Source organism: Amblyomma mixtum, chromosome 7, assembly GCF_055824585.1.
Source record: "Amblyomma mixtum isolate Tamu chromosome 7, ASM5582458v1, whole genome shotgun sequence".
Lineage (NCBI taxonomy): Eukaryota > Metazoa > Arthropoda > Arachnida > Ixodida > Ixodidae > Amblyomma > Amblyomma mixtum.
Genome location: NC_143018.1, coordinates 34,686,190 through 34,708,315, shown reverse-complemented (window position 1 = coordinate 34,708,315; position 22,126 = coordinate 34,686,190). Strand labels below are relative to the sequence as shown.

Genomic DNA, 22,126 nt, shown 5'->3' with positions numbered 1-22,126 from the left:
TGGTGGCTGTGCGTCGCTTTGACGACGGTGCACGTCGCAGAGAGATTTACTTACGCCACGATTGACGTCATTTCGTCATTGCTTGCCCCGTGATGATTTTTCTATCTTTTCTCCGAATGCCGGAAGGCGAGCTGCTTACAGGTTACGCTGTTCTCTTGTTTTTTTTCTGCTTGGTAGGCAGGGCGTATACTTCTGCGACTACCTGTCGCGACTGCACGCACGCACCGAACAAACACGTGTGAAGTTTAGGATCTCCGAGATTCTCGCCTTTTTCTTGCCTCTAAATCGAGTGCTTGAAGCTATTTTGTTGTAAAATAACCCTTCGACGGGGAAAAGCCGCTTCCTTCGTCAATTGATGAAATGAACGCTGGCGCAACAAGGACACTAACAAGAAAGGGACACCACATGCGCACATTACCAACTGTTTACTACACGGAAAGGTGGCATATTTAAACATTCAGCTCGAGCATGACACTCGTCGCATTATCGCTCCGAAACCAACACGTGGAACACGCATGTGGTGTCCCTTTCTTGTTGGTGTCCTTGTTGCGCCAGTATTCATTTAATCATGCTCCAACATTCCGTTATTCTCGTTCTGCAGTTGTATCCGACTATACCAGGCCACTTATGACATGAAACTATTCTGTGATTTTAAATAAAATTTAGTACGCGTGCATTAAAAATTGGCAGCTGATGTTTCACGTCGTCATATTAAATAATCGCATCTAGTGAGGCCTGCTTGGACTATTTGTGCGTTTTTTTTTTGTGTTGAACAGAAGTGGCTATAGCTGTGTTAGGATTACTCTGATGAGACATATGATACGACGTAGCTTTACTACACTGCTTTCGTTGATACCTGTCTGTCCCTCTCTTTTGAGAGCAGAGGGTGTAGTGTATCCTCCTCTCCGCTGCTGCACCACACTGACCCACCAAAGAAAGCGTGTGCTGCAGCGGGAGCGGGTGAGGAGGAGGAGGAGGAGGGAGACCTGCCGTTATTTTCGGTCTTGTACCCCGACCCGTTCCGCCTGCTTGTCCGCGAAGTCTCGCTCGCGCGCCTGACCCCACTCTGAGCCTTCGCGACGCGCTCTTGGTCGTCGCGGGCCGGAGCGAAGAAGCTATTTTGCGCGTCCGCAACCTCCGAGCCGCCGCCGGGATTTCCTCGCTGGGCGCACGTAACCGGTGCGCCTTGAGTGTCCTTTAAAAAAGTTTGTATACAGTCTGTAGACATTGTATAGACAAAGTTCAATAAACAGTGTGTACACCGTTTATTGAATACTGCGGCTATGTGCTAGCCTGCGCGCGGTGTGTAATGAATCGGCGTCTCAGAGCCAAGCCGCAGGAGGTCCGGATGCGGCAGCGGGCTTGCGCATGGATCTTGTGCGACATATTAAGGCGGAAGCCTTTAATGCCTCATCGTTGTCGACAGAAGGTTGTCAGCTGAGGTGTGACGCTTTTCGGTTGAGGTGTGACGCTTTTCGGTTGGTCGAAATAGTTATGACGTCAGAGTGCGCGGATTCGAAGTAATGAGGTCACCCACGGATGCCTGACGCCCACTTTTGGAGCAGACGACAACAAATAAAATAGTTGTCGACCGCTCCGACAAGGGGCGTAAGGCGTCAGTGGGTGACCAGATTACATACCTCATTACCAGGGCTGTGGCATGTTGCAAGTTGCGCGTCCGCGCCGAGGGTGGCGCCCCGGTCGAAACGATTGCAGCGATCCTGGTATCGGCGGTAAACGGGGCTGCAGTTAAGCCTAATAAAAGTGAAAATTTTCGACCACTATCAATAATAAAAACATGCTTATGAACTAAATTATAACCAGCCATAGGTATTAAAAATAAAACATCAAAGAAATTAGTTGCGAAGATGACGACGCGGGTAACGCGGCAGCAGACGACAAGCAGACGACGCACGGTCAGCCGCGCAAGCGAAAACGGCGACGTCGGCGACATTCGCACTGCAGCAGCGTCATTGGCGTCATGTCGAGTCACACAGTGAGCTTTTCTTGGAGTCTTTATGCTAAGAACTAGCACTGCAGCATATTATGTTGTCCCTAGCCCAACGCACTGCGATTTCTTCTACACGAGTCAAAGGTTGAAAATTTTCTCTGCCTTTCTCTGCGTGTGTTTATTCATAGCCACAGACTGATGCGTTTCAATACAGGTCAGATGTTTTACTTCTCTGCTATTTACCTAAGTCTCTTACAAAGTCGCGTACAAACGTATATTCAGTCATGTAGCATTTTATTATGTATACTGTACCTTGATACCTTTTTTTATCCCCTATATATTCTCTGTGCGCTCATGTCTGCTAGGTTTACATAATGGCGTTTTTTTATTTTGATTTTTGGGATGCCTGTTACTGATACTGCAATGTCACTCATACTTAAAATCACTTTTTGGACATCGATTGTCACTGCTGATGTTCTTTTAATAAATTGTTCTTTGTACAAAAACGATTTACGCTTTTCGTTCTCGATCGAGCGCAGCTGCTAAGCAGTCGCGCCGCTCGCCACCATACACCATGCTATATCAACAGACACATCGAAATACAAAAGCCAGTGAGCAGATTCCGTAAGTACTTAGGAAATCAAGCGTGAATGCAGCGCGGGATCAGTTAATCACCACTATTTACAAAGCTTGGATCGAGCTAGCGGCCGCCAGCACCAGGAACGCGCGGGTACAGTGCACTGTAGCGCGAGCAACCGGCCACAACCAGCCGCCTAAACGCGCGCCGCCGTATTGGATTTTTGATGCGTTTACCGCCTCTCCCAGGTGCCGCCACCATCGCCTTCTAAAAAAAACGTCCCCATTGGCTCTATGAGAGTGTCACTCCCTTGTCATTACTGCGAACAACACAACCGAACTCATCGAAGCAGAGAGAGAGTCGTGCTAAAGAAGCAGTCAAAGTCGGCAGTCAAAGTGTGTAGTCAAATAAAGCACTAGTACAGCACAAGCAGTCTCGCAGTCAATGCCAAACAGTGCGCCAGGAAAGGCTTTCGCCTTGCAGCACTTGAGAAAGCCAAAGTGCGCCCTGAATTTTTTTTTTTTTGAGGTAGACGTAGCGCCTTGTGCACCCTTCGTGGATGCATGCAAAAACGCTAACCCGTCTTCACTTAATATAAAGTTTCAGCATATAACTGCCGCCACACTCAAAGTAGTGTCCTTCTGCGCACACCCTTTTATAAAATTATGTGCGCTATCGAAGACAGCTTACTCCCATTTTACTGCCCACATAGGAGTATTGGCAGCCACTATCAGCGCAGACGACCCGGACAGGCAAGGTGCGCATACGGCTGCCCATACGGCTGAATTGTTTACTAAGTATGAAGCAATTCGTGTCAATGTTTTTCTTGAGTACCGCCTATTATACTATCTCAAATTTTCTTCACCATCAATATGTAATTTTTTGCTTAATATCGCATTGTTAAAGCCCATAGAAAAGTATGTTCAAACCCGATCAACTGCAAAATGGACACTTCCACGAGCTAGAACTAACTATGGTAAACAAGCACTTAACTTCCTTATACCTAATGTTCTAAACAGCTACGAATCTAACCAGCTGAGCATGTATAACCTCCGACCACATGATTTAAAAGTGTACTTTGTAAATAATATTCCATAACTTCTTTTCATATATTGTAGTTTGTGTATGTATCGGTGTCCTTTTCCCCTTTGTAATCAACCCAGCAGTGTATAACTTTCAAATGCATTTGTTCAGTTTTAATTGTTTTTTTCTAGTTTCAAACTACATCTCTGTGTACCCATCAGTTCAATCGTAAATATTATAAATTCTTTCTACAGTGTGCTCGTTTCCGATCTGCCACCGTTGTATGCATGTGTTTATTGTATTATTTTATAATGGCTCTTAGATGAGCCACAGGCATTTTCAAGCTATTTTCTTTAGCTTTTGGCCTGTGGCTCATCCTAAAGACTGTATGCACATTTGTAAAATAAAATAAAGTTTGGTTATGCACTTCGCCAGCATCTGGCCAACAGCGCCAAAACAGTATGCCAACAGCGCATGCGCAGATTGCCTTCGGCGCATGCGCTGATGCCCGCTCGCGGTGGTGGCTGCGGTAGGGGCACAGAAAAAGGTTATACTCAAGTTGCAGACCTGATCTTTATCCGGCCGGTCGGGCACGTATGCGCATGCGCTGTGAATCAATGAAGCCTCGATTCGTCCACTTGATGGCAAGCAGTGCACGTTTCTTCAACTGCTTATATCCTCGTCCAATCAAATCGAAGTGTAACACCTGATTAAAGGTGTGTATATCGGGTTCCTGGCTCTGTTGGTTTAATACAGGCTCGACGGCGTTGTGAGCCAAAAATCTCGTGGGAAGCCATCTTGGTGGGCCACACAAGTCACGTGACCTTGTGCCACCATCACAACCTGCCCACCGGACTGTGAGCAAACTGACCACCGTGGCAGGGGGGAGTTAAATTAATGACTGGTCGCGAGAGATTGCTCAGCCAGAGCAATCTGGGCCGCACAAGCCCCACCGGTGGCAGCACCTGCCATCGCAGGGCAGTGGCGCATCGCTTGACCGCTGCGCCACTGCGCCAGAAGGGGTATGAGGGCTCCCAGGGATCTATTAATGCAAAGTCAAGAACGACCAGTGGCGTATATGTGGACATGAACCCATTAAGGCTATCGCTTCATACCCTTAAGGCGGAGCTTAAATGTCCCTTCCAATTGTTTTCTTTCGTTGTTTTGTTTGAAAGCACACCTCAAAGCATAGGAGAAAAGAATATCACCAGGAGACACGCTATTGCATTTGTACTTTATCCTAAAGAAGTAAATTTTTTGGGGAACCTGGGAGCACAAAGAATGAATTAGGCTGCAGAAAATAGTTCTTTTCAGGTTTTTCCATAACTCTGGATAAAGGGTATAGAGCAACAAAAGAGGCGCTGTAGTGCGAAAAAGTGACAGGGGGGGAGGGGGGGGGGGGAGCTTGTGCGAGAGAATTCTCTATCTTCTGAATGGAGGGCCACATCCGTCATTCATTCCCTTTTGTTGCAAGCCACCTCCACAGACCGTCCACTCCTATGCGGTGGTCCTCCACCTTTTTTTTTTTTTATCATTGCTGTAACTTGGGCGAGTTGCTATGCATTCTTGTCTGTTGTTTCCGTTTCGCCCCGTCCTTGTTGCGCTGTTGAGGCAATATCCCGTTCTTTTTTTTTTTTTTTTTCTCTAAAGAGCGGCTCGAATGAGCACCCACTTTGTTCACGGCGTCGTCGGCCCGGTGCCAGGGTGGGGGTGTTCGCAAGAGAAAAGCTGAAAGGCTTTTTGTCGCCGAAAGCGTGAAAGACGCTCTCCCAGCATTAGAGCCGGCTCCCATAGTATTATCACTACCTCGACAACGGCGGAGACGGAGGCCGTGGCGCGGTTTAAGTACTATTCCTAGTGCGCCGTAAATAGTTTCACGACACGCGCTGTTGTCACCAGGTGAGTGCGTTCGCCATCCTTTCTTCTCCTAGAAGCGAGGGTCGCGAACGACAAAAGGAGCCGTGAAGGACTTTCGAGACTCTGGCGTACGTGTCAAGCCAGGCAGACCCCGTATAGCCGTACTAGCGTTGATCTGGCACCGAGAAGGCGACGACATGTTTATACATCGTACTATACAGGGTGTTTCACCTAAGACTTTCTGCAATTTTTAAAAATAAGCTATTTGAATTAGATGCGCGCTTTTTCTGGCATAGCATTGTCAGTGTTGTAGTACATCATAATGCAGCTAAGACGTGCTAACTAGGAGGCTTGTTAACCAATATTTAATAGTTAACTTTTAAACTATTACCGTTGGGCTCCTTAATTATTGAGAGGCATGTAGCCCACCGTAAGTAATGTCCATATCCGTTTTTAGAATTTCGAGAACGCGATTATCCTCGGCGCTGTGGCCCAACAAATTTTGGCTATCTCGACGAATTAGGTTCACTGGAGAGGTTGCTTTGCCTGCAAGCTTCTCAAACCGCATGTATTTTGGCGCGATGTAGGCGAAATTTGTTGGGCCACAGCGCCGAGGACAATCGCGTTCTAGCAATTCTAAAAACGGATATGGACATTACTTACGATGGGCTACATGCCTCTCAATAATTAAGGAGCCCAACGGTGATAGTTTAAAAGTTAACTATTAAATATTGGTTAACAAGCCTGCTAGTTAGCACGTCTTAGCTGCATTATGATGTACTACACCACTGACATTGCTATGGCAGAAAAAGCGCGCATCTAATTCAAATAGCTTATTTTTAAAAATTGCAGAAAGTCTTAGGTGAAACACGCTGTATAGTCGGATACAAGTCAAGAATAAAGCTACTTTCCCGTCAAAGGACCCGCCTTCCAGCCAATGGCGTCGGCCGATCCTCGTGAACCTGGTAGAGTGCGTGTAGCATCACAATACAAGGAGGGGCGTGACATTCAAGGAAGGGAATTATCCCCGACAATGCGGGGAGTAGATTTTCCCCCTTTCATCTGGCGGTCACTGCATTATTACTCTAACAGGTTCATGAGAGTCGGCCGACGCCATTGGCTGGAAGGGGTTCCTCTGATGGGCAAAAGCCACTCCGTTCTTGAGTTGTATCTGATTATAGCTTGCGGAGATGGACACACTGATATTGAGCTTACTAAGGAGTCCTGGAGCGCATTGCACGCGTCTGTGGCGACAAATGTAGTCACCACCATCATCGACAACGACACCTTCTTCTAGTTCGAGGGTGTTTTTACTGGCTTTTGAGGAAACGAAATGGCGCAGTAACTGTCCCACTTCTTGGTGGACACGTCCGCCGCGATGGCTCAATGGTTATAGCGCTCGGCAGCTGACTCGAAAGACGCGGGTTCGATCCCGGTCGCGGCGGTCGAATTTACATGGAGGCGAAAGTCTAGAGGCTCGTGTACTGTGCGATGTCAGTGCACGTTAAAGAACCCCAGGTGGTCGAAATTTCCGGAGCCCTTCACAACGGCGTCTCTCATAGCCTGAGTCGCTTTGGGACGTTAAAATCCCCATAAAACTTGAACCAAATATTGATGAACACCTCAACTGCGCCGTGAAGAAACGTAGGAAGGTTTAGCGAAAGCAGAAAGAGGTGCCGTAGTGAAGGGCTCCGAAATAATTTCGACCGCTTGGATCCTTTAACGTATGCTGACGTCGCACAGCACACGGGCGCTTTTTGCATTTCGCCTCCATCGAAACGCGGTTCGTAGCGGGCAAGAGAGATAGAGAGGAAGAAAATTATTTAAACAACCCGGTAAAAAGGTGTTTGTTGATGTTCCGTGATTGAGTAGGATAGAGAGGAGGAGGTTATGGGCAAAGGAAATGATTTGCAGCTGTCTGACACTTACTTGATTTCTAAACGGCGCTGTGTAAGAAGGGATGAGGGTAGGCAGGAGAGGATGGGAAGAGAGAGAACGGCAGGCGTAGGTACGACGCAGTCTAGGTTGCGTGTTGGTGAGGCCCTTGTGTTTACCTAAGGAACGTTCCCGTTTCTGGATCCCCCCCCTGGAATGTTCTTGTGCGGTTCTCGGCAAGGTCCGACGCGTGGCGTTTTTAGCGCGGTAGCGAACCCGGCGTCGGAGGCGTTGTGGCTGCAAAAACCTGATTTGCCAAGAGTGTGGTGACGTAGCAAAGCAGTTTCGCTGGAAAGAAAAAAAAAAATGGCAGAACGGAATCGAACGACAGTCCTTGACCAGGGAACCGGCGCGCTTCCTCAATGAGGAACGTTAGTTCAGTGGGATAAATAGCGGCCTTCTACCAGCACGTTACACGGGAAGGGTACTCCAGGGAACCCCCAAGTACTCTTAAGATGACAATAAGCGTCCCCTAAGTTTTTTATTCCATCAACCGCTATGAGGCGTGGTTCGGGTGCTTGCACGGAGATGCCGTTTTTGTTGCCTTCGATCATTACGTCTTCCCCGACGGAGGCGGCAGTTCCCTAGTAATCCGCCCCTCGGTAACCCGCTCCTCAGTAACCCGCTCCTCGGTAACCCGCTCCTCGGTAACCCGCTCCTCGGTAACCCGCTCTTCGCTAACCCGCTCCCCAGTAACCCGCTCCCCAGTAACCCGCTCCTCGGTAACCCGCTCCTCGGTAACCCGCTCCTCGGTAACCCGCTCCTCGGTAACCCGCTCCTCGGTAACCCGCTCCCCGGTAATCCGCTCCCGCCGCTCCTCGATAGCGCGCTCCTCGGTCTAGGTAACGCTTACCACTTTTGGACATTGCCAGCGCTCAGCAACTGTGCTCCGACTGGCTTGTGACCACCGTCCCTGGCTTCAAAGCTCGTAGATCTGGCTTCTCCGCGATCTGGCGTTTATCAGTGCTTTGCAGCGGCTTCCGGCCTCTGCAAGCTGTCCTGTACTGTGGCTGTGTGTCCTCTAAGTTGGTTCAGTGTGGTTTGGGTCGTACTATTTTCTTTAAGCGAGCGTGGGTCTTTTAATTGTGATTGATATGTCTGGTAAAGCGGGTTGCATAGGATGCATTTCGGGCTGCACCACAGCGAAGTCGAGCACGTATACCAACGTTAGATCTTCGGCGCGCACTCTCCGAGAGGGTTTCTCCTCTGCTTTTGTTTCCCTGTGACGCCGCTGTTTGGGATGCGGCGCGATGGTGGCACGCTGTGGGCGTCTTCTATTTACGGCCCTCCACCCTCGGCGCACCACGGGGTTCGTGTCTCGCTTGGCGCTGTCCCCCTGCCGTGGGTGCCGCGATTGCCGCCGTGTAACGCGCATGTCACGCGCGTGTCTTCGTGCACTCTCGAGAGCGAGCGAGAGAGAGAAGGATGAGCGTCCTTGAGAGGGCGAAAGAGAATAAGGCAGCTTCGTGTTTCAGTGGCAGCGGATCCCCAGTCTTGGCAAGAAGACCTTGAAAACGGGCCGTACTGTATAATATCGCTTATTTTCCCGATCCGTTCTATTTCTTTTTAATCTGCATTTCCCGCCTTTTATGCACCATTTTCCAGCCCTCACTGTTTTCCAGCTGCTATTTTCTATAATAACGGTGTTGGCTAGTTGGTGAAATAAGGTAAGGTCTGCATACATATGTCCCGCTCTTTTGTCTTGTTTCTCCGGGGCTGTGTACCGTATACTGCTGTCTTCTGGCTATGAACCGCGGCCGCCGTCAGGTAACTCAAAGAGGAGGTACGGAAAAAAGGATCTGAGCGACTCCAGATAGACTTTTGTGTTGTAAACGCACAATGTGTGCTGGGCTGGATTCATGTTTAGGCGAGGTTCTGGAAGCGCCTGCGCAGTGCGCATTGTTTGCCGTTCGCCAAGCGTCACGGACTGTCGGGCTTCGACGCATGCGGTATCAGGGAGTCGCCAAGCCACTCAGCGCGAGGGTAAAATCCTCCTCTCGCTTTGGGCTGTACTATCAGCATGAAACGTTTCGGCGCGTGTCATCTGGTCACGTGTTGAGCAGGTAAAACAAGTGGTCAGATCTCTGACACATTGCGGGCGATACAGAGGGCTGTTTTAAGACTTGCTTGTGTGACGCATGCAGTCTCTGCGTGGCTCATTTCACACGACTATACCGGTGTGCACATATTGTTTGAAAGCGAAACCGGCTTCACTGTGTGCCAAAACACTGGTTCTGAGCGCGTTGGTAGACCAGCCGCCGTGCCGTATGGTGTCGCTGCTGTGGCGCCCCCAGTGCCCTCTATCGCCAGTAAGTGGACACGGTAAAGGCGTCGCGAGCGTTACATCATCTGGCTCCCCTCCAACACTGCAGACCTTCAATCGTTCTACTTGCATTCATCACCCGATGGGAATCATTGTTGGAGAACTAGAGATCTTTGTCCGCAGCCTCTCTGTTTCGTCAGCGCTTTCGGGGTGCCCAATGTCTTCGCAGAGTTTTGGCACATGACAACTTCGCGCTCTCCTGACCAAACAGTCGCATTATTGTGTCGTCTTTGTGTGACTTAAAGACGCCTCAAGAGTCGCAGCAGGCACCTGCACCCCACCTTTCATTCTCCAATCCTCATGTATCAATCACTATAAGGTACACGATCTTTGTGTTCCGCTTGCTCATAGCAGTCAAACAGCTTACCGACTGCGTACGTATTGCACGTATGGCCGTTCGCAAACAGTTTGGCACAGAAAGCGTTATATGCGCGCCAACGACGGACGGCACCCGTATTACGGGGGAATCTGCGGTAGACGCACCCAGAAAGCGGGGAGCTTCGCGATCCAGGCCTCCAGCGTGTGCGGTCTGTGCGCCGCCCCGACGGGGTCGTCGCATTCCTACCTCGTCCGTCGGCCCACTGCGCTCCTCGAGATGCATCCGTTCTGCTGACTGCAGCCCAAGCAAGGCTGCGCTCTCGTGCAGCGGCCCCGGAATGTAGAAGCCGCCCGTGGTTTACGGTGACGTTGGCGATTTTGAACTCGCTGTTGGAACGCGACAACATTGCACTGTTCGCCACCTCTGTTTAGATTTTTATTAGACGGGTGGATGCGAGGGTGTGTTTTTAGCGCGGTAGCACTACTATACTCGCGGACAACTTTTTTGGCATTGCAGTAGTGGTGCTGAATATGGGCCGAGCTTCACTACAGGCTTAAGTTGTATCCGACTATAGCTATATTTGGGTCCGGGTATACCCGTCGCGCATTTTAGAATTGAGCATATATGCTTAACAATACAAATATAATTAAACTCAATTGAACTTTACTTTTCTAGCCTCACTTCTGGTCAAGCGATTAGAGGTTGTTGGTGTCCCTTCAGGCCAGCCTGAAGGACGGTGTTGTTCCCTACGTACCACTCACGCCTTTGGCCCCCCCCCCCCCCCCCCCCTTGTCTTTTCAATGACGCAGAGTCGTGGAACCGGAAGCCATGAGTGTGCACGCCGCCGGAGACGGTCCTGAGGACGGCCACCTTCCCAGGCGCCGGCCCGTCCCTCCCGCGGCCCCGGAACTCCACGCTTCCGCCAGCGGCACTGCACCGACCGCCTAGCCCACGTCACTTCCGGCCGGCCGCCATTTGTCCGCTCTTCTTCCGCATCCAACAGACATTCAGGCGTTTCTCCTGTCTCCATCGCCCGATCCATCGCCGTTGTTCTACAACTGAGAGATCGCTCTCCGTAGCTCCAGTGTATCGGCATTTTTTGGGCGCCTAACGTCATCGCATAGTTTTGAGAGCTACGTCACTTTGACCTGACCAATCAAGCCCAGTATCGTGTCACCTCCTCCGGCTCGCGCATCGAGCGCCCTCTTGCGTCTGTGTGTGTCGTTTGCGAGTTCAACGGGATCGTCGTTGAAAGCAGCGCTCATTTAGGCCGTCTGTGTGTACATCCCTCGTTTGTTCACCGTCCTTTTGCTCGGCGTCACTGTCTACTTCATCGTGCTCCTACTGCGTGAAAACAAGTCGCTCACTATTCGCTGCCAACGAGCTAATTTTAACCACATGTGTCGCCTGTAAGCGGCCCCATCTTCCACTGGCAATACTGGAAACGTGTTCCAATCGAATCACACGATCTCTCAACACAACGTTCAAGGTACAACGTGTTCATCGGTGGAGCCGCATCATCCACGAAGCGTCGGAACTGCTCTACGCAGTGACGTCACGCCTATCTGCCAAGGAGCATCATTTGTAACCCTTCAGTGTTTCCTAAGCCTAACTGCTCCGCCATTGTGTTCACTTCACCAGGCTCTATTTATCTAACTTGACTTCTGTGTCCACAACACATCACAGCCCTCTGGACTTCACGTTGCCGGTGGTATAATCATTGAACGACAAGTAGCACATATCTAGGCATCATCATCGCGAGTGATTGTCTGTTGCGAGGGCTGATAGACCAAGCCAGTGCGTCGAAATTCTTTCGTTCACTTTACATGTTAGAAAAACCTGTAACCTATGTGAGTGGCCATATTACCAACGTCCGCATCTACACTTCCAGCGTTGTATGTTAGAAAAATAGTCGTTTCTCCGATTGTCAGTCTTTAACGCATCGAGGAATCCTGTTCACGAGTTGATCACCCCGGTGTTTTTACCCGTTTCGTCATTGTCTGCGACCCGAAGCTCTTCAACGTTCGTGTAGCGTACGCTCACCATCGACCGCTGTATAGATTTTTCGAAAGCATCGTCTTAAAGGCTCAACACACAAGCTGACAACTCATCTTGACAGCCTTCGAAATAGCAGGCGCCAAGTGTACAGTGATAGCACCCCATAGTCAGCTGCTGTCTTTGTGGTGGAAAACAGTCGCACATCGATTTGTAAATTAGTGAGTTAGGACGTGCTGTTCTGGTTATCTACGAGTGTTCGATCAGTTCGTGCGTTTGAACTGTTCTACGAGACCTCAGGAGAACCGTCGTGTTCGTGCTTCAAAGGTTGTGAGCGGGCGTGGTGAATCGGAAGTCAAGCAACGACCGTCGACCGACCGTTGTCAAGAGTGACCCGTCGCTATCTGTTTTACAGTACCTGCCGAATTTTTGAATTTTACTCGGAAAACAGTATTTGCTCAGTCAAGAAAATTGAGTGGCACAAACTGAAATTCCTGTCAGCCGTTAAAGCCGAATGAGTGCCACCGACATTCAGCAGCAGCACTAATTGTCCAAAACGCTGCTGTTTCTAGCGCTCAATAGGAATTTGAAGTTTCAGTGGGAGACTTGCAGATTTCAACGAAGATCTCCAGAGCTTGCGAAAAGCTAGACTGCAAAACTTGGTTCTCCTCAGTGGCTCTCGACTGAAACGTCGGTCCTGTGAATCCGGTGGAACCAACTCGAGAACTTCGAAACGACACAGATATCTTGAGCTGCAAAGACTGAGCTGGAATCTCGCATTTGCCGACCTGCTGCGCTTGGTCGCGAACTTTCAGACCGATTAAAAAGGGCACATTGTTCAGAAAAAAAATTAAAATAAGATCGCCTCAGTTCAGCGAAGTGTAATCGAAGACTTTAAAGTCCTCAAGGTTGGTAGAAATTTTCACGGTGAGAGAGAAAGAGGGAAGGAAAGGAAACGACTGGTTCCGAGCGCTTGAGACTACGTGATTTGTCGTGTCGACTTCAGCCGAATCGTCTTGATGCACCGTCACCGGGAAGCCAAGCCGAAGCACTGGACTCTTGTGTGAACGCACCTCGGAAATCCCTTGGCTGACCTCCTCTCCTCTTCTTCCTCACGAAGACACGGATCCGAAACGCCTTCGACGCCAACCCACCGTGTCGTGCAGGGGCAGTGGTCGCGTTTGCTCAGCGCACCGTCGCCGCAGCCGGCATGATTCCCTACTCGACATGCATGCGATTCGCGTCCAGGGACCGCCGCCGACGCAACGCTGCCCAGTGGACCGTCTGCAGGAGCCAGATCGGGGTGAGTGTGGAGGCTTTGGCGTTGTTTCCGCTTTTCGCCCCTTCTGCACTCCGAGTCATATAGTGGTGTAAAATGGGACTAAATGCACCACCTTTCCTCGCAGCATGCAGTTACTCCTTGGAGGGGGGTGTACTTTAGTCTCCGAAGGAGTAATAATTGCTCCCTCAGGGAGTAAAGGGTGTACGTACAGTTAGTTCCAAAAACTAACCGCTGCAGTTAGTCTCTGGAAGTAATGGTTAGTCCAAGGTTCAGGGGCCTCGGACACAACCTTCCTCACAAAGGAAAGCGGTGAAAGCGCTCCTGAGATTCTTAAAGGACTCGGGGTTGTATTCCCGTCTATAATCTTTAAGTTTTTAGTGCGCACCCTCTGTCCCCTTGACATAGTGGTCGATGGACACTTGAAAAACTCCTTTCATTGCCGCTCTTTTTCCTTTTTTCCCCTTTGTTCCCCTCCCCAAGTGTAGGGTAGCCAACTGCATCGACTGGTTAACCTCCCTGCCTTTCCGTCCATTTCTCCCTTTCTTTCTCTGTGAGAGACTGATGGTTTTGTGCGATGCCGTTACTCCCCAAATGTCTTACTGCTGCGGTTAGTGCCTGAGTGAGCAAAGGCTGATCTTTGAGCGACAGATGGTTATATGCAACGAGGTTAGTCCGTGGAAACTAACTGCTGTAGTTCTTTTAGTCCGTCTTGACCTAGAGTGGTAGCGTTTGAGCTGAAAGCTTGCAGGCGATGCAGCGAGGATGGCTATGGTGGTATCTGGCTGTGCAAACAAGACAGAGGCATGAGGTACTGGACGCTACAGTCGCATAGAACTCAAGTGTGCAGTGAAGCTCCTCCCATGTTCACGACCGCCCCCTATTGTTACTCCTGTACACACAAATAGTCCGTCGCTAGACTTTTTTCTTGCTTGAAACAAAAGATGTAGAAATAAGCATGGTGCTTGAATGCCAACTCAGAGTAGAGATGTAGAAATAAGCCTGGTTTTTGAGTGCTAACTCAGAGTTCCCTGACATATTACGGCTACTCGTACTGGGATAATAGTCCTACAGAACAACTTCATGGGCAGGTCGGTACATACTTGGAGGCATTGCAGCTCCGTTTCCCTTTTCTGGTCTGCGTCCTGTTAGTGCTACAAGATACCATCCAGTATGGTCTGCAGTCCCGTGGTCTTAACGCGTTGCAATGCAGAAATCCTCATTGGTATGGACATTCACGAAATGAATAAAAATCAGCACATTAATGAAACAATCCAATTTAAGGCTGAAGCAATGAGTAGGCCGCGTCTGGGCACTGCACGCCGAGTTCTGCGGGGTGTGTCGAGTTCCGTCAGAGGCAGCAGGACCTCTGTCTTGTATGGTCTGTAATGGTGAATACAGGCACCATATTGAAGGTATGTGTACCCATAGAGGACCTATTAGGCCCTTTCTAGGTCCAATGAATTCTCAATGTGATTAGACATCCAGATGGGACCGATGGGAGCCAATATGGGCTCAGCATGGACTCAGCATGAGGCGTATAGGTCCTATAGAGTTATCTAGGCTTCTTAAATCGGGGCTGTTTATAATTTTCGGCGCCGCTACCGGAGGCTTCTTTATCAAGATGATATCCAACAATGTGGAAGTGAAACGGTTTCGCATTACTCGGGCGTTTTTAATGAGAGAGAACGTTGGGCCGTGTAAGTGTGTACAACACATGCCGAACTTGCTCAGCCTTCCACCCCGGAGGACGGCTGTAAGTGAATACAAGAAAGATTAAAAAAAAAAAGAAGAAAAAGGCGGTCGAAGAGCAGTACAAAAATGCAAGTAAACGCCCGTAGATTTCTACCTTCTCCGTGGCAATGAAATGACGGTGATAGGCATCGGGCCCCCTTGGTGGAAATCATTGCCTCGGGCCAATGGATATCACCGCTTAAAAACACTTCTCGACGCACCCTTACTGGCTCTTGTTACGTTACGCGTTTGTTACAATACAGATTTCAGTACACTCCTGTTACAATGCGTTGTCGCAATACGCATTGCAATACGTATATCAATACGCATTAAATTCTAGAAGCCAGTGTACTGTGCGATGTCAGTGCACGTTAAAGAACCCCAGCTGGTCTAAATTTCCGGAGCCCTTCACTACGGCGTCCCTCATAGCGTGAGTTGCTTTGGGACGTTAAACCCCAATAAACCATCAATACGCATTAGTTACAATAGGCCTGCTACAATACGCATGTTACAATACGTAGCGCGTTTTACAATAAGCCCTGGTTGCAGTGAGCGTTGCAAAGCGTGGTCGTGCGGCAAAAATCTCGTCCGCTAGCCCGCCCGACCAAACCGGTGAAAGCCGCCAAGCGTTAACCAAGCGCTGCACCATTTCTCGCGAAGAACGCAGGCTCCGCGAACGGCGCTGTTTGAAGAAGGCTCTCCTACCCACTGGGGGAAGTCGCCGCGGCGTTTATATAGCCGGAGAAACGAGCTCATTGTTAGGTCGGTGTCGATCCTCCCAGGGCTTCGCGCTGCAGGTGTCTACGTGTTTGTGTAGCGGAGCTTACATATTTTTCCGCCGCCTTTTTCTTCTTTCGCACGCCAACCCGCTTGTTTTTTTTTTTTTTTGTTCTTACTATCTATAGACTGTCCGTAGCCTGTTTGCTACCCGCCGGTGATCTATACATCTGTTTGGTCTTGTTCTAGCTTGTTGTTGCTATATTTCTTGCTCCTGTACTCTGTGTGCGTTCCTGTTCCCGCTTGTTGTCGCGATTTTTTTTTGTTTCATCTGTGTACGCGTTCATGTTCCCGCTTGCTGCTATTTATTTTTGTTTCTGCTCTGTGTGAGTTCCTGCTCCCTCTTCGTGGTGATGGTTTTCTTGATCCTGGTGTGTGTGTGCGTGCCTGTGCGCTCCAACTATAGGGACCGATGTTATTACACGTTTATTGCCGGTATTCCGTGCAACTTCTTTTTTTTTTTGCTTGTCTACCCTTGGTTTTCTTACCGCCTGCACAGATTTTCCCGCCTGTTTGCTGGCCGTTTTTGCTGTACTCTTGCTCGGAGCCGTTCGTTGGTGTTGACTTTGTGATGAGGGGGTGGGGGGAGGGGGGAGTACTTTTATGACATCGTTATGTAGCATCGAGAGTGGCTGTATAGTTTCTTTTTGTAGGTTTAGCCGCTCCCCTGGCCCCAATTGCGCTTTGGCGTGCTCCGTGTCCTTTCTCGCGTTTACCGGGTCGTTTCAGGGCGCATTTTTTTTTTTTTTTACATTTAAGCTCCGAATGCCCCGAGCAGAAAGCGAACGCTTGGAGGAAGTTGGCTTTTTCTCTCACGTCGCTGCCCTCGTTTCGGGTTAACACTCCTTAAAAAGGCAACGGTCAACGTGGATGGGTACCGAATCGCCTAGTGAATTCTGTTCCTACCAGCTTCTAACCTCCCTCTCCCCCCTCCTCCCTCTCTTATTTAGAGCGAAAACGCAATTAGAACGGACGGTATTGCCTGTGGCGCTCTTTTCTATTCAATATTATCATGCTAATGACCGCTATCCGCCACTGCGGTCCGACTACCAGTTAGGGCGCTTAGGCGCGAGCCGACTTGGTTGCACAACTCTAAAATATCAGCGCTAGACCTTGGCCAAAAAATCACTTCGCTTTTGTTTTCCATAACAAGCTGGAAGGTTTTGAAAGCTAAAAGCTGCTTTATGAATCTTGGTGTGGCCTCCCTAAACCCTCACAGGCCAGTGCAGAAACGTCAGAACAGATACAACTCGCAATTCGTAAGCAGGCAGAAATAAGGTACATTTTAAGATTGCCTTGCATTTGATAACAGTTGAGGTTGCCTGCACAGTTTCAGTGTGTACTAAAATCTCTGATGCAAGCATGGTAAAGAACGCACGGTAAGAAAACTGCTTCTTTAAGGGCACGGTGAGGGCAAATAGACGTTGGCTTGTATCGATTGAATACTGCGTTCCAGACTTCTAGTCGCAAAGGGGATATCTTCATTGAAAATGGAGTATTCTTAAGCCAGAAAGGGCAGGAAAACGAAATACAGCTGGCGCGATCACCGGCCGATTTCGCAAGTAAAATGCCTGTGTCGACGCCGATGTTTTCGGTGCGGATCTCAGAGGCCATGCTACAACGCCGTTCGCTTTAAAACGGTGGCAACCCGTCCTTTTCGGTAAGGACGTCACTAATCTGGATCAACGGGCGGGGAGATTTTGAAAATCCTTTTTCTAGGCTGTAAATGCGTCTTTTGCTGCCGGAAAAACGCCAACATGGCCAGAAAGAGCGAGAGAATAATTTTTTTTTTTACTTTGAACGTTAATTACATGCAGTTTTTCTCAGTGTCTCTTTAATCATCATCATCATCAGCCTGACTACGCCCACTGCAGGGTAAAGACCTCTCCCATGTCTCCCCAATAACCCTGTCATTTGCCCGCTGCGCCTACCGTGTCCCAGCAAACTTCTTCATCTCATCCGCCCACCTAACTTTCTGCCGCCCCCTGCTACGTCTGCCTTCTCTTGGAATCCACTCCGTTACCCTGAAGGACCAGCGGTTATCTCGCCTTCGCATTACATTCCCTGCCCAAGCCCACTTCTTCCCCTTGATTTCGACTACGATGTCATTAACACGCGTTTGTTCCCTCACCCACTACGCCCGCTGCCGGTCTGTTAACGTTGCACCTATCATTTTCACAATTCACAAACTCAAATCTTTAAGAATTAATAAAACGCAGTGATTATATGAAAAAAAAAACACTTAAGGGAGGAGTGGGTAGCTTTCAAATCAGTATCAAATGTCATTAAACAACATGACACGTAATGCACAGAAACAGTACGCCGGGGAATCACGAAGTATAATGTCGCGACTGTTTAATTTCATTCATTTCATGTATTTACCCTAAGGGCCGTTTCGGGCATTACATAGGGGGGGAATACAATTCAAACCTGGTTATATATGCACACAAGTAAAAACGCACTTATAAGATAACCATAGAAGTATAGAAAAGGAAAAAATGTAGGGAGAAATAAAACAATTTGGAACCTGTGTATTTATACAATAGATACGTATTTTTGAATGATTACACAAGGCTATAACTGAATTAGCAATAAGCACGCGCAATACCGGGCAGGGAGCGCAATACAGCAATGAATACAGCTTAGTACATGAAGGAAAAAAAAAAACGAGATAAGTAATCTAAAACCATCAATAACAAGAAAGCAATCAAAATAGCCTAACATAAGATATCTTCTAAAGCCTTGAGAAAAGATGCATGATTAGTAGGGGTGTGCGAATATCAAATTTTTCGAATACGAATCGAATACGAATACTTGGTTCCGAATATCGAATCGAATATCGAATAATCAATGACAGACGCATTTAACCACTACAAAACCACTACAGCTCCCAAGAACATCACGGTTCAACTATCAGTGATGAAATGAGCACAAAAGGTGTGTGTGGCTGCACAAAAAGTATCAAAGTCTCGAACATTGTTTTTAGAAGAGTGGAAATATCAGAGAAGATGGCTAGTACACAGCACTGATCAAGGCTAGCTTGCCATAAGCACAAAAGCGCGCTGCTGGGATGAACATAAAAGGTTGTCGTGAAGGAAAACCGGCTGCTCCACATGGTCAGGCAGAAGTAGTTCCCTTCTAGCTCAAACGACTTCTCCAGCCACAGAAAATGCCTTCTCAATAGGCACTGAACTGGCTCGTATTGCGAGGTATTTCGTGCACAGCTCTGACTATACCAGCTTCGCAGGTATAGCCACAAAGAAGCTCACCAGTGCAGTCAGCTGCTGCATGGCCCAACGTTACGCATTGCTCTGGGCACCGCCATGTTGTTATGTCTCTGTCGATAGGACTTGCGGACCGAAATGAACGCCGGCTCGCAATAGAATATTCTGCTAGATACAAATATTCGCGTCATGCCGAATATTCGAAACAACACGAATACTTGGGCTTCGAATCGAATACGAATACTAAAAATATTATAATCGAATTATATTCGAAAATTTCGAATATTCGCACACCCCTAATGATTAGATATGGAGGCGACATCTGCAGGCAAACTGTTCCATTCGTAAATTCGTAAAAGTTCGCAGTCTTGATGTTCGTTAAGAATGAAAATGTAATGAAACCCGCTGCTCATTATCGAAAGAGTCGCTATACAGAATGTCTCCGGCGAAGCATTTTCACTCGCTGGAAAAGCAACTTCAATTTAAAGGTCCAATGACAGTGCCGTGCCGTGCAAAGCAGACAGAAACACAACGGACAACGAATTCCGCGCCGCCCGCCTTCATCGCAGGCATGAATATTCAGTCACAGAAGTCTTGAAAAATTGTGCTCTCGCTGACTGCCTAGAATCGGGAAATGCACGCACATTAAACACGCGTTGACAAACAGGATGTCAAAACAGGTTAGCTAAGCCTGTCACCGGAGCGTTCATCTGCAAGTCGAGCGTGGGATGTTCGTAGTACAGTTCTTTTTATTGCGTTGCGGAGCATATGTTTTCGACCGTGCATGAAGTGTAAACTAAACAGGTGGCCCCAGAGTTAGTACTGACACACACACACACACACACACACACACACACACACACACACACACACACACACACACACACACACACACACACACACACACACACACACACACACACACACACACACACACACACACACACACACACACACACACACACACACACACACACACACACACACACACACACACACACACACACACACACACACACACACACACACACACACACACACACACACACACACACACACACACACACACACACACACACACACACACACACACACACACACACACACACACACACACACACACACACACACACACACACACACACACACACACACACACACACACACACACACACACACACACACACACACACACACACACACACACACACACACACACACACACACACACACACACACACACACACACACACACACACACACACACACACACACACACACACACACACACACACACACACACACACACACACACACACACACACACACACACACACACACACACACACACACACACACACACACACACACACACACACACACACACACACACACACACACACACACACACACACACACACACACACACACACACACACACACACACACACACACACACACACACACACACACACACACACACACACACACACACACACACACACACACACACACACACACACACACACACACACACACACACACACACACACACACACACACGAGAGAGAGAGAGAGAGACAGAAATGGTAATAGCGCTACAGCAAGACGTACACAAAGTCTGAGACAGGACATGCGCTAACTTCATCTGACATTATTTACTGCAAAGCTAGCAAATATAGAGAAAATTTAAGGCATGCGCAAAAAAACCGGTACAACAAGTCATCAACAAAACCGTTTAAGATATGATATCTCAGTCATGAAAAGGCGGACCAAAGTATGAATTACGCAATCTAATTCCTTCTCTTTAAAGTGGAATGTGGCACTTCGGTCCGCCATTTTATGGCTGAGATAGCGTATCTTGAACGGTTTTGTTGATACCTTGTTGTACCGGTTTTTTGCGCATGCCTTAATTTTTCTTATATGCGCTGGCTTTGCAGTAAATAAACTCAGCTGAAGATAGCGGATGTCCTGTGGCGGACTTTCTTGTCTCTTGCTATTACCATTTCTGTCTCAAATAATACACCTTCTAGCCCAACTCGACGTTCTTCTGTATATATATATATATATATATATATATATATATATATATATATATATATATATATATATATTGATTCATTCATTTATTCATATTCATGATGCTCCTCATCGCGTCACATGTTTTTTGCATATTGTGATGAAGTGGATGGATACACCTCGTATGCGCATTATAGAATTTATATGCGCGTATATTCAAGGTGCCTATTAAATGTTTACGTGCAGGATACGAATGCGCTAAAGTTATTCACAAAGACGCAGCACAAGCACAAAGAGCGGCAACTTCAAATGAACGGTGCACTGGTCGTATGAAATTGTCGTTCATTTTGCTTGCGACGTGTCTTCGTCGCATTCAGCGCATTCAGACATGGAATGTATTCGTTACTGTACAGGTTGTTCCACCTAAGATTTTGCACAATTTTTAAAAATCGGGTTTTTGAGTTAGAATAGCGCTTTTTTCGGCATTGCATTGTGAGTGATGTAGTACATCAGAATACAGGAAAGACTTGCTATCTAGCAGGGCGGTTAATTAGTACTGAAGGGCTAACTTTTTTAACTTTTAGTGTTAAGCTCCTTGAATATTGAGAGGCGTGTAGCCCACCTTGAGTAATATCCACGCGAGTTTTTAGAATTTCGAAAATGTGGTTACCCTCGGCGCTGTGGCCCCAGCAAATGTTGGCTATTTCGACGAGGTACGTGCACTGGAGAGGTTACTTTGCTTGCAAGGTTCTCGAAAGCGCATGTATGTATTTTAGTGCGATGTAGCTGGAATGCGTTGGGCCACAGCGCTGAGGGCAACCGCGTTTTCGAAACTCTAAAATCTGATATGGAGATCACTTAAAGTGGGCTACACGCCTTGCAATAATTAAGGAGCCTAACAGTAATAGTTAAAGAGTTTACTATTCAATATTAATTAACGAGTCTCAGCTGTATTCTGATGTACTACATCGCTGACAGTGCTGTGCCGTAAAAAGTGCTCCTCTAACTCGAGAAGCCCATTTTTAAAAAAAAATTGTGTAAAGTCTTGGGTGAAATACCCTGTATGTACACGTTTGTTTGCGGAGTGCATGTACAGTCTTTGTAAAAAGTAAA

The 22,126-nt window shown here is 48.1% G+C and overlaps 1 protein-coding gene across 8 annotated transcripts in view; it reads left to right on the top strand.

Annotated features, from left to right (window-relative positions):
• Nucleotides 1-22,126, top strand: part of LOC149335624 (uncharacterized) — a 366,902-nt gene that overhangs the window by 232,634 nt on the left and 112,142 nt on the right. For 5 of the 8 annotated variants that reach the window (XM_089552212.1, XM_089552210.1, XM_089552208.1 and 2 more), the window contains one exon: nt 10,795-13,283. The exons of the other annotated variants lie outside the window; for them this stretch is intronic. In XM_089552212.1, coding sequence (XP_089408338.1) covers nt 13,191-13,283 — 93 coding nt within the window. In that variant the 5' untranslated portion in view covers nt 10,795-13,190. The remainder of the gene's footprint in view (nt 1-10,794; nt 13,284-22,126) is intronic. 8 annotated transcript variants of the gene reach the window in all.